The sequence below is a fragment of the Cnephaeus nilssonii genome (assembly GCF_951640355.1).
Source record: "Cnephaeus nilssonii genome assembly, chromosome: 4".
Lineage (NCBI taxonomy): Eukaryota > Metazoa > Chordata > Mammalia > Chiroptera > Vespertilionidae > Cnephaeus > Cnephaeus nilssonii.
In genome coordinates, this window is record NC_137075.1 from 52,221,507 (window position 1) to 52,234,279 (window position 12,773).

Sequence of the window (12,773 nt, forward strand, 5' to 3'; positions counted from 1 at the left end):
GAAACAAAACTTTTGTTGCCAGTTTTCTCTGTATTTTAAAATTTACTTAAGAAACACTTACTGAAAATGCACTTGCACATTATATTGTAGTTACTGGCATATCCAGTTTATTGCTAGACTACAGGTTCCTTGAGAGCCAGATTTATGTTCTCATAAACTTTTGTGAGAAAGAGTTGAACTTGATAAATATTTAGTCAATAGAAACATATAGGAGAATAATTTTTTAAAAATTCTAAATATGTGATTTATTTTACGTTAGTTTTAAAATGCAAGCTGTTTGTACATTTTTGCATATTTGTTAATTGTTTCTTTTTTCAAATTATGTTTAGCTTCAAATATTTGGAATTATCATGTTGATGATGGTTTCTGCTAAATCTCTATTTTTACTAAAAAATGTCTAATTCTATTTTGAACAAAACCCCAAAACAGCAAAATAAAATTGAGCTATGCTGTTAAAAAGATTTACTTACGAATATTTCTTCCTTATTTGAGGTTTCTTTAAGTCTCTGTAAATCCATGCTCTCTCTGTGTCCTTAAAGAGAGAAAAAAGATTACAACAAAAATGTTTTTTTCTTATCTATCCAAATGATGTTATTGACTTAAGTCTATATTAACAAGTGATTTGTGGTGTTTTTAAGTAGTTTTGGTGGCTTTGCAATTTGGTGTAGCTCTTTTGATAAATATTAAAAATATCTGTCAAGAAGCTAGAGAAGATGAATAGCTCAATAGCAAAAACCAAAGGTCTACAAAAAAATTTAGCATGTGACAGGAAGTGAACTGCTTGAAATATAAAAGGAAAAAGGGGAAAAAAACACTTTAATTATTTTTGATCACTTTTACTATTAATAAAATGTAAAAGCATTATATAATACTAGAGGCCCGGTGCACGAAATTCATGCATGGGGATGTGTGTCCCTCAGCCCAACCTGCACCCTCTCCAATCTGGGAACCCTCAGGGGATGTCCGACTGCCGGGCCTAAACAGGCAGTCAGACATCCCTCTCACAATTCTGGACTGCTGGCTCCCAACTGCTCGCCTGCCTGCCCTATTGCCCCTAACCATTTCTGCCTGCCAGCATGATCACCCCCTAACCACTCCCCTGCCAGCCTGATCGACACCTAACTGCTCCCCTGCCGGCCTGATCATCCCCAACTGCCCTCCCCTGCATATTCCCTCTTTATTCGATAGGGTTTTTTCTTTAACATATTGGACAGCCCTAACTGGTTTGGCTCAGTGGATGGAGCAACGGCCTGCAGACACAAGGGTCCCAGGTTCGATTCCAGCCAAGGCCATGTACCTTGGTTGGGGGCACATACCCAGTGGGGACTGTGCAGAAGGCAGGTGATCGATATTTCTCTCTCATAGATGTTTCTCGCTCTCTATCCCTTTCCCTTCCTCTCGGTAAAACATCAATAAAATATATATTAAAAAAAAGAAACATTTAACCCTTTGCACTCGCTTGCTTTTTTCTTGATTCCTTTATTCTACTCGGGATTTAATTTTTTAAATACCCCAGATTTTACAAAGTACGGCAGTAGAATAAAAAACTGGAGTTTCTTTTCATACAAACTTATTTATTTGGATTTTTTTATATTTCAAATTATTGATACATTCAAAGAGTAATTTTAATCTCAACATCCGAGTGCAAAAGGTTAAGATTCCACCATAACTGCCTGGCTGGTGTGACTCAATGGCTGAGAACCCAGGCTGGGCCCGGAGGGGATCGCTGCGTGGGTCCGCGCGCTGCTGCCATGTGGGGACGTTCCCGACCCGCCCCCAGCCGCTTGGCGTCTGCACTCATAGGCTCCGAGTGGCCAAGGGGCGTTCTGGGACCCCTGCCGCTCAGGGCCTAAACACGGGCCTACAGGCTAGGAGCGGCTTGGGTCCGGAGGATGTTTCTGGGACCCAGGCTGCTCAGTGCCTGTGTATGCAAATTAACCACCATCTTTGTTGGGTTAATTTGCATACTTGCTCTGATTGGCTGTGGGCGTAGTGAAGCATTACAATTAGCATTTTTCTCTTTTATTAGTTTAGATATTACATATACATGTTATAAATACATATCACATGCATATATAGTATATATTACATATACATATTATAAATACATATCGTATACATAGGCATATAAATCTCCATCCTAGCAGCAATACAGTATTAACAAAAATGACTAAAATGTGTTTTAAAAAATGAATTGGGATAAATTTTATTCAAATTTTATGTATGTTTCTGAATATCCATTGAGAACTCCATGTACCCTAGCAGTAGATAACTTAGAGTTGGCCTTGCCCTAGCTGGTTTGGCTCAGTGGATAGAGTGTCAGTCTGCGGACTGAAGGGTCCCAGGTTTGATTCTGACCAAGGGCACATGCCCGGGTTGCAGGTTCGATCCCCAGTAGGGGGTGTGCAGGAGGCAGCCAATCAATGATTCTATCATTGATGTTTCTATCTCTCTCTCCCTCTCCCTTCCTCTCTAACATTATGGACCTAATCAGCTCTATAATGCATGACCTCCTCACCTTACTCCTCCATATGTTAGACTGTCAACATATATATATATGATTTAAGTCTCCATCATCATTAAAACCATCCTATATAATAAAAGAGTAACATGCATATTGACCATCACTCCAACACACAAGATGGCTGCCCCATGTGCACACAAGATGGCTGCCACAAGATGGCCAGCATGGGAGGGCAGTTGTGAGTGATCAGGCCAGCAGGGGAGGACAGTTGGGAGGGACCCAGGCCTGCAGGGGAGAGCAGTTAGGGGCAATCGGGCCAGCAGGGGAGCAGTTAGGCATCAATCATGCTGGCAAGGGAGTGGTTAGGGTGTGATCAGGATGGCAGGCAGAAGCGGTTAGGGGCGGCAGGCAGGTGAGCAGTTGGGAGCCAGCAGTCCTGGATTGTAAGAGGGATGTCCGACTGATCCACCAGGATCGGGCCTAAACGGGTAGTCAGATATCCCTCGAGGGGTCCCAGGTTGGGGAGGTGCAGGCTGGGCTGAGGGACACCCTCCCCTGTGCATGGATTTCGTGCACCAGGCCTCTAGTCTATACTAATAAAAGGGTACTATGCTAATTAAGACTGGGAGACCTCCGGACATCCTTCCAGACAAAGCCATGGTGGCAGGGCTGAGGCAGAGGCAATTAGGGATCAGGCAAGGAGGGGAGGTCAGTTGGGGGTGATCACGCCAGCGGGGTGGGGGGTGGGGGCGGGGAGTTGGGGGCAAGCAGTTGGGGATGATAAGACCAGCAATTGGGGATAGTTGGGGGCGAGAAGGCCGGCAAGGGGGGGGGCAGGTGGGGGCAATCAGGCTGGCAGGGGAGGGTAGTTGGGATTGATCAGGCTGGTGGAGGAGGGCAGTTGGGGGCGAGCAGGCCGGAGGGAAGGGCAGTTGGGAGCGAGCAGGCTGGTAGGGTGGGGCAGTTGGGGGCGAGCAGGCCGGCAGGGGGGCCAGTTGGGGGCAAGCAGGCTGGCAGGGGGGGACAGTTGGGGGCGATAAGGCTGACAAGCAGGGGCAGTTGGGGGCGATAAGGCCGGCAAAGGAGGGCAGTTGGGGGCAAGCAGGCCAGCAGGGGGGTGGGGCCAGTTGGGGGCAAGCAGGCCGGTGGGGGGGGGGGCAGTTTGAGACGAGCAGGCTGGCGGTGGGGGCAGTTGGGGGTGAGCAGCTGGCGGGGGGGGGGGGGAGAGCAGTTGGGGGCAATCAGGCCAGCACAGGGAGCATTTAGGGGTGATCAGGCTGCAAGGTGGGCGCAGTTGGTGGTGATCAGGCCCACAGGCAGAATGGTTAGGGGCGTTCAGGCAGGCAGGCAGGTGAGCGGTTAGGAGCCAGTGGTCCCAGATTGCGAGAGGGATGTTCGACTGTCGTACATCCTCTGAGGCATCCCAGATTGGAGAGGGTGCAGGCTGGGCTGAGGGACACACCCTCCTGTGCACGAATTTCATGCACCGAGCACTAGTCCTATATAATAAAAGGCTAATATGCAAATCGACCAAACGAGTGCTATGATGCACACTGAGCACCAGGGGAGCAGACGCTCAACACAGGAGCTGCCCTCATTGGTCAATGTGCTCCCAGAGGGGAAATGCCACTCAGCCAGAAGCCAGGCTCACGGCTGGCAAGCGCAGTGGCAATGGTGGGAGCCTCTCCCACCTCTGCAGCAGCCTTAAGGATGTCTGACTGCTGGCTTAGATCTGTCATCAGTCGGACATCCCACAAGGGCTCCCGGACTGCGAGCTGCCAACCTTTTTGTTGTTGCCCCACCCCAGTCACTCTCTTTACATTCCCTCCTCCTATTCATACTTTGATTCACTATACTAATCTGGTTTCTCCCTCCACTAATTCCTCCATTGAAACAGTTTTCACCAAGATCATTAATATGTTGATCAATGCCTCTCTCCTTCCCCGCTAAAACCAATTAAAAACAATATCAAAATATCCTTCAGTGAGGATTTTAAAAAAAAGGGCCCAGCCAGTGTTGCTCAGTGGTTGAACATTGACCTATGAATCAGAAGATCATGGTTTGATTTCTGATCAGGGAACATTCCCAGGTTCAGGGCTCAATCCCCAGTAGGGGGCGTGCAGGAGGCCGCCAATCGATGATCCTCTCTAATCATTGATGTTTCTATCTCTCCTTTTCCCTTCCTCTCTGAAATCAATAAAAATATATTAAAAAAGAAAAGAATGAATCATTCCTGGTGGGGGAAATAGAAGAGAATAAAGGGCAGATAAATTGTGATGGAAGGAGACTCTACTTGGGATGGTGAACATACTGGTACAATATACAGATGATGTATTATAGAACTGTACACCTTATCCTATAAAAGACTAATATGCAAATTGTCCCCTCGGGAGTTCAACCGCTCATTTTGACATACGCTGACCACCAGGGGGTGGCATGGAATGAAGGCCCTGGCTGGCAGCCAGCAGCCAGGGGAAAGAAAGCCTCGATTGGCCCTGATCGCTGGCCAGGACTAGGGACCCTACCCATGCATGAATTTCGTGCACCAGGCTCCTAGTAGCTATATAACGTTAAATGTCACTCCAATGAATTCCATTGATAAAAAGAACACCTTACAATATTTCTGCAAACTTGCTACTATTAGTCTAAATTTATTTCAAAATTAAAAATTTAAATAAACGGACAAATTATTCTTTTTTGAAATGCTCTCTTCTCTGGGTACTATAAATGGGTTGACTATAAGTAGAGTTCTGGCGTTCACTACTGTCCTGATGTAATTATTAGCAGTATACCCTTTCACTCTTATAAGTGTACTGGTTTAGATAAAAAATTATATGGTCACACTACTTATAAGTCAATTCTCTTTTCCCATTATTTCCAGTCTTCCCTGTAAGTTCCTATTATTCCCCAACATGTAGGTTCTTTCAATACAGGTTGATCAAATTCAATAGAAGATCCCCAAATTCAAAAGACAAGGTTCAAAAAAGTTTTCCAAACAATTGTTATCATAGGAAACTGCACCATAGGTATAAATATTTCTCCCATTTCTGTTTCCCGGCAAAAATTTTGGAACCATACTCTATTATTAGATCTACATATACTCCACTTGTCACATGGGTACATAGTTTCAATTAGCTATTGCTAATTTTTATTTCTAAGGTAATAATTATAATTAAAAAGTAAATAATATTGATATACAAATATCACTTTGCCAAACTTACCCACAAATGCTCCAAATTCTATATTATCGCCTTCTGCAGCTTTAGAACAAACAATTCCTTGATCTTTGGTTACAGTTTCCAAGTGGCTTTTGCAACTTGGCTGGGATGGTGTACTAACAAAAAGTTTGGTTGGTGGGGATGATAGATGTGGTATACTATTAGGTGACCTGCCTAACTTATTTTTACTAAATATTTTTAAGGTTTCTACCCCCTGTAGTCTCTGTCGCAGTTCGGGAGGAGAAACAGCACTTTGGAATAAGGCACCACAAGAGGAACCAGCCTCTGGAAAATGGAATTCTGTTCTCTGGGGAATTAGAGGTAAATCCTGACCCAATATGTTACATTGGGGATCTTTTTCATCTTTCATAAAAATATTACAAAGAAAAGGGTTATTACTTTCAAGACTACTTTGAGGAAGAGAGGAACTAAGGGTATTTACAACACCCTGCTTTTTCCATACAGAAGGTCTTACAGGACCATCATCAATAAGGTTTTGAGCCAAATGTTTGGAAATGCTCAATTCTCGTGTAATTTCATTGTGAACTTTACTAGCTTCCGAAGCTTTCTGAGCAGTGAGTGTTTTTAATGTATCCACAGTCAGGGCCGAAAGATCTTGCAAATGGCCAATTTGAGAATCTAATGACTGTAATGATCTTTTTATATAGTTGACTCGATCTCCAACTTCTTTCATCTGAATGCACATTTGCTCCACTCTATAGAAGAAAAACAGGCATTTTACAAATGTTGAAAATTAATGTTTTAGAAATTTTGTAACTTCAATAAATTATAATGGTAAAAAAATTTCACATGCACTCAAACAAGGTAAGTTATAAAATAAGGTATGATTATTTATAGAAAGTACACTTTATATTTAAGAAAGCTCCCATGCCAATCCCATCATAATTAAATACAAAACTTCCATTACCATTATTATATCTACACCAACACCACATGCTTTCCTAATATATCATAGCTGATAGAAACAAATCACTTAATAATAGTTTTAATTTTGTCCCACTAGTAAAAACAAAAACCATTAATTCTTCTCTGCCCTCATTAACAAGGATAAAAAATAACATAGGAATGACTTACTGACATACAAGAAATATTAGAACTGAACTGTCTCCCAAAATACAATGTAAAATTATTACTAAACTTATTTGTTTGACAAACATAAGAGACATAACTATAAGGATCTATTCTGATATATAATCAATTATAATTAAAGAGCTTCTGAACCTTTCAAAAGTTACACGAATTCTCTCCTCACTCCCAGAATTGAATTTGTCATCTTTTTCATTAAAATACATCTCAACACACTGCTCTTCAAAATCATGAAGTTTCTTTTGATCTTCTTCTGTTAAAAAAAGCTCTATGGAGGGAAAAGAAAAAAAATAAATCAATGAAGGCTATCAAGATATCCAACTTTAACTCATGAGTCATGAATTACTCAGGGTTCATAAGCCTATAAGCATAATCTACATTTTTTTTTTTACAGCTGTATGTCTAGAGCAGTAACAAGTATTTCTGTTTCTTTCTTTATTCATAGTGTGATCTCAGCAGAACAGTTTCAAGTACTTCTGTCCTAATGATCTTTTCCCATAAAACACTCTTCCCCAACTATCTTTCTCAGAACTCTCCCTCACATATCCAGGTAGAGGAATTTAAGAACTGAATTGGTAGAACAGAAAGAGATTGTAAAATTTTAAGCAGTTTGATATGGTAATTAGTCTGGTGCAGTGTACAAAATGTACTAAAAGTATTGTTTCCAAAGCAGCAAAAATGGTTTGTAGAACAGAAAGTGTTATTATATACACTAGAAGCCCGATACACGAAGATTCGTGCTAGAATGGGCTTTTCTTTCCCTGGCTGCCAGCACCACCTTTCCACTCCGGCCCAGCCCTTTCTGTTCCAGCCCCGCCTTCCCACACTGCCCAGAGGCCCTGAGAGATCAGGGGTGGGGCAGAATGCTTGCATTGTCACCATGGCCCCGTCACTTGGTGCCTGTGTATGCAAATTAACCACCATCTTTGTTTGGTTAATTTGCATATCGCTCCTGATTGGCTGGTGGCGTAGCGGAGGTACAGTTAATTTACATTTGTCTATTATTAGGTAAGAATTATCATTTAAAAAAAACAAACAGATGCCATTTTCAAAAAGAAGTTTAATACTAAATTCATTTTACAGATGTCATATTTTGCTTAAAACTCTGTTTTGGAAAATTCAACAAAAGTTTTTACAGTAACATTAACCAATTAAGTCTTCTGAATAAAATTAACACTTAGCCTTTAGGCCCTGGGTGGGTGGCTCAGTTGGTTAGAGCATCGTCCTGCATACCAAAAGATTGTGGGTTTGATCCCCAGTCAGGGCATATAACCTACGTTGCAGGTTTGATCCCCCGTCAAGGTGCTTATAGGAAGCAACCCATCGATGTTTCTCTTTCAGATGGATGTTTCTTTCTCTCTAACTCAATCGCTCTAAAAAATCAAATAAATATATCCTCTAGTGAGGATTAAAGAAAAAAAAAAACTAATACTTAGCTTTTAGTGTAATACTGATAACTGATAAAATGTAAACACTTGAATAAAAAGCAAATAAAAACATTGTTTTAATATATTTTACTTACTTGGTCCATCTGAAGTCTTATCTTTTTTTCTTCTTTTACATATGCAGCAAAACAGAGAAGCTATATGGCTGAGAATGATAAGTGGTGGAGGCAGAACTGGTTTCTCATGATAAGCCATAATGAAATGATAACGTTGGTACTTCCATACAATATTGGAAATTGCCTTCACTTGTAAATACACATTGCTTAGATAAAAAAAGAATGAAAATAGAACAAACAGCTAATCACATTTTAAATGCTAAAGACTTAATTGTAATTCTGTTCTAAACAAGGATTCAAAAGAATATCTTACCATAAATAAGACAAAAAAGTCAAATGAGAAATCGGAAAAAATACATGCAAGAAGTATAAGGCACAAGGTTTGATATTGTTGAGAATCTTAATTACAAACTCTCCCCAAATTGGGCAAAAAATCATTAAGATGTTAAGATTATATATAACTGACAAAAATTTAAGTAAATATTCTATCTTAGTAGCAACAAAGTAAATGCAAATAAAAATAAGATCCTTTTATGTACTATCAAATTAATAACCATTAAAAAGATAATACCTAGTCTTGACAGATTTGAGGACATGGGCCTATTTTGACTTAAGTGAAAAAAGCCCTAAAAATACATATATTGAACACTTCTACTTTTAGAAAAATATTCTAAGGAAATACTTAAGGACTGATAAGAAATTTAACCACAAAGTCATTTTGGGAACAAAAAGTTATAAACAATTGAATTGAACAATATAACATACTATCTTGAACAATTATGACTACATCATGGAATACGAGATAGCTATTAAAAATAAATGAGAGGTCGCTGGCTGGTGTGGCTCAGTTGGTTAGTATTGCCCCATGCACCAAATAGTCACCAGTTCAATTCCCGGTCAGAGCACATACCCAGGTTGTGGGTTCGATCCCTCATTGGGGTGCATATGGGAAGCAATCAATTGAAGTTTCTCACATTGATGTTTCTGTCTTTCCCTTCCTCTTTCGAATATCAATTAATATATGTATGTGTGTGTGTGTGTGTGTGTGTGTGTGTACACACACACACACACACACACATATATACATATACATATACATATATATTCATGAACATTATTATTTTGTTGTTGCTAATCCTCACCCGAGGATATTTTTCCCATTGATTTTTTAGCGAGAATGGAAGGGAGGGGGAGAGACATAAAGAGAGAAACATCAATGTGAGAGAGACATACTGATTGGTTGCTGAGCAAAACTGGGTAGGGCTATAAGAATATTATTTTTGTAAAGAAAAAATAGTTCCTATGTATTCATAAAAAAATGATAAAAAGATGTACCCCAAAATATTGAGAATGGAATTACTGATTAATTTTTTATTTGCTTTTCTGTTTGTATACTGAATGGGTATTTGACAACTTATTAAAAATCCCAAATAAAGGTTTACATTTATAAAAGAACCGCATGTTGAAAGATATTTAATAAAGTCTCAAATTCAGAACTCATTTAATATGAAAATGAATGTGTTCTTATTTGCAAATTTCAAAGATAATTTTAGTTTAGGCCTCAATAAAATTTGTGGAATTAAAATTTTATTTCCTTCAAATTGAGTAGAAATGTATGCTAAATGATCTCATTACAATAAGCAACTGAATAAAATTCTTACTTGAAAAATGCAATAAGAAGATTGACCATAATGATATACTGTACAAAGAGGTAGACTGCTTGAAGAAATGGAGTCAACCACGTCCCAGGACCACAGAGTGTAGAAACAGTAGAATCATTTGCACACACTTTAGAAAGAAAAAAAATATATATTTAGTAATTCACCAGTAATTGCTCCTAATGAATATTTATGTTTGTTTGGGTAAAGGAAGTTTTGATTATATATTAATCTGTTTTACAGATTCTAGCAAAAGTTCTGGGCAGGCAGCCACAGGAACACCATCTTAGAAATACTCCAACAAGAAGAATTTTGTGAGAGATATGGATATCTGTTCTACCACTCTATTCCAGACAAGGAAATATATTTTTACATTATATCTAACCTTCAAGGTAGGGGTTAGCCTGAGGAGCATTAAGGAGAATAAAATTCCCAGATTCAGCCATACTATAACATTTCTATAAGAAAAGTAATGAAACCATAAAAGAGTACAGTAAGCTCAGTCAATTTACAAACAAAGATTATTGAGTTTATATTATTATGTAACAAAAGAGGGTTTAAAGAGTGGTTCAAATGCCTCTCAAATATATAATGATTAGGTTTGAATTCTTAGCTTTCATTATCCCCACCAGAAATGTTTCTGAAGTCAGAATATAGCTGAATAAAAAAATGTGAAGAGCTTTAATACCAGGCACGAAGTTATTTGAGTAAAGTAAAAACAATTTAAGAAGGCAAGGATTAGAAGTAAATAACCATTAATTAGTGACAAATTTTGTATCACTCTTTAAAAAGTTTACAAATCTATTTCCATTTTACTCAGATTAATTTGATGAAGCATACCCAAGAAAGAGAATGCTGGAGCCTAAAAAACTATATCCAATGCTTTATAACAACTAAACTAGAGCCACATCAGAAAGAGTGTAGTCAATGAAAACCTGGAAAGAAACCGAAGAAGAAGCGATTAATCACAAAATTTGACCAAGCTGGCAAAACCTCATTGTTTCAACATCTGATAACAACTGATGACTATGATCTGGCCATCCCCTAACCTACCTAACGACCTATAAATAGGTGGGTAGGGAGCAACACAGGTATGGGGTGAGAGAGTCAGAGAGATCAAGAGGGAGCTAACAAAATAAAGATTCCACAACCCAGATGTGGAGGTCAGTAGAACATCTCTGTCCCTGGCTGGTTTGGCTCAGTGAGTAGAGCATCAGCCTGTAGACTGAAGGGTCCCAGGTTCGATTCCGGTCAAGGGCACATGCCTGGGTTGCAGGCTTGATCCCCAGTGGGGGGCATGCAGGGGGCAGCCAATCAATGATTGTCTCTCATCATTGATGTTTCTATCTCTCTCTCTCTCTCCCTTCCTCTCTGAAATAAAATATATATATAAAGAACATCTCTGAAAGTTGGCTGTCTCACCAATGTTAGCAAGTTATTTAGCCCAATTAACGAAAACAATCCAAAAAACCCCACCATTTATCACCTAAATCCACCATGATTGGTCTAAACTAATCAATACAACCCCCTCACCATTGCCCTGTTTCAGAGCAATTGAAATTGAAGGACATTTGAGCTAGTGAGATAAAAGTACAGGTACAATAGGCGGTTCTGGAAAAGGGATTTCCCCCTAAAGAGTACAATGGAAAACAGTATCTCTTCCTGTTGCTTGTTACATAGTCTCATAATCAAAGAGAAACTTGTATGAATCAGACACTATGATTATAGAGCCATGGGAGGAAAGAGAACAGATGTCCTTAGCTATGAATTAACAACCCCTTAAGACCACTCTACCTCTGACCTTTGTTATGTGAACTAGTAAATGTCCTTATTATGTATATGCCAGTTTAGGCCACACTTTCACAACTTATAACTAAACAAACACCTCTAAAATACTTTTTTTCAATTAATTTTTTTGTTGTTGTTTCTTCTGGGGTTAACTAATGTATTGTGCAGAGTTAGGTAACAGTTTGAAAATATGTAATCTACAAACATAAAAGCCTAATACGCAAAGTGTCCCCTCAGGAGTTCTACTGACCGGGAGTTTGTTTTTGTTTTTTTAAAATATATTTTATTGATTTTTTACAGAGAGGAAGGGAGAGGGATAGAGAGTTAGAAACATCGATGAGAGAGAAACATCGATCAGCTGCCTTCTGCACACCCCCTACTGGGGATGGGCCCGCAACCAAGGTACATGCCCTTGACCGGAATCGAACCTGGGACCTTTCAGTCCACAGGCCGACGCTCTATCCATTGAGCCAAACCGGTTTTGGCATGACCGGGAGTTTGATCGCTCATTATGACGTGCACTGACCACCAGAGGGCGACACTGAAGGAAGGTCCTGGCTGGCAGCCAGGGAAGGGAGACTCCGGCTGGCAGCCAGCAGCCAGCAGCCACTAGGTACACTACCTGTGCACAAATTTCATGCACTGGGCCTCTAGTATTACTATAATGCAGTTTCCTACTTTAAACATAAAATAAACAAAAGATGAATTTGTAAACATAAATCCTTACCATCAATTTCATATGCGTAAACTTCACCAAAAATCATCCAGTATGGATGAAAAACTATATCTTTAGCAAGAGTCCAAGATGGTTCTTCATGAGGATAAAGTATTGCTTTTCTGGGAACACCAAAACTAAGTAATACAAGAGCCATAATCACTACAATGTAGAACATATTTGCCACCTGTTGAAAAATGAACACTGTTAAAATACATGGAATTTAAACACAATGACAATATTCATCTTAAAAGTTTCTAGTGTTCTAATAGATAACTAAAATATCTGAGTTTCTTTTTATTCTTAATATTAGCATTGAAAA

At 39.6% G+C, this 12,773-nt stretch overlaps 1 protein-coding gene across 1 annotated transcript in view; it reads right to left on the bottom strand.

The window, feature by feature from the left end:
- TRPM7 (transient receptor potential cation channel subfamily M member 7) overlaps positions 1 to 12,773 on the bottom strand; it is a 118,528-nt gene that overhangs the window by 26,061 nt on the left and 79,694 nt on the right. The window contains exons 22-27 of the mRNA XM_079767471.1: positions 12,464 to 12,638; positions 9,952 to 10,078; positions 8,312 to 8,496; positions 6,925 to 7,057; positions 5,686 to 6,398; positions 471 to 532 (exon numbers count right to left, since the gene is read on the bottom strand). Coding sequence (XP_079623597.1) covers positions 471 to 532; positions 5,686 to 6,398; positions 6,925 to 7,057; positions 8,312 to 8,496; positions 9,952 to 10,078; positions 12,464 to 12,638 — 1,395 coding nt within the window. The remainder of the gene's footprint in view (positions 1 to 470; positions 533 to 5,685; positions 6,399 to 6,924; positions 7,058 to 8,311; positions 8,497 to 9,951; positions 10,079 to 12,463; positions 12,639 to 12,773) is intronic.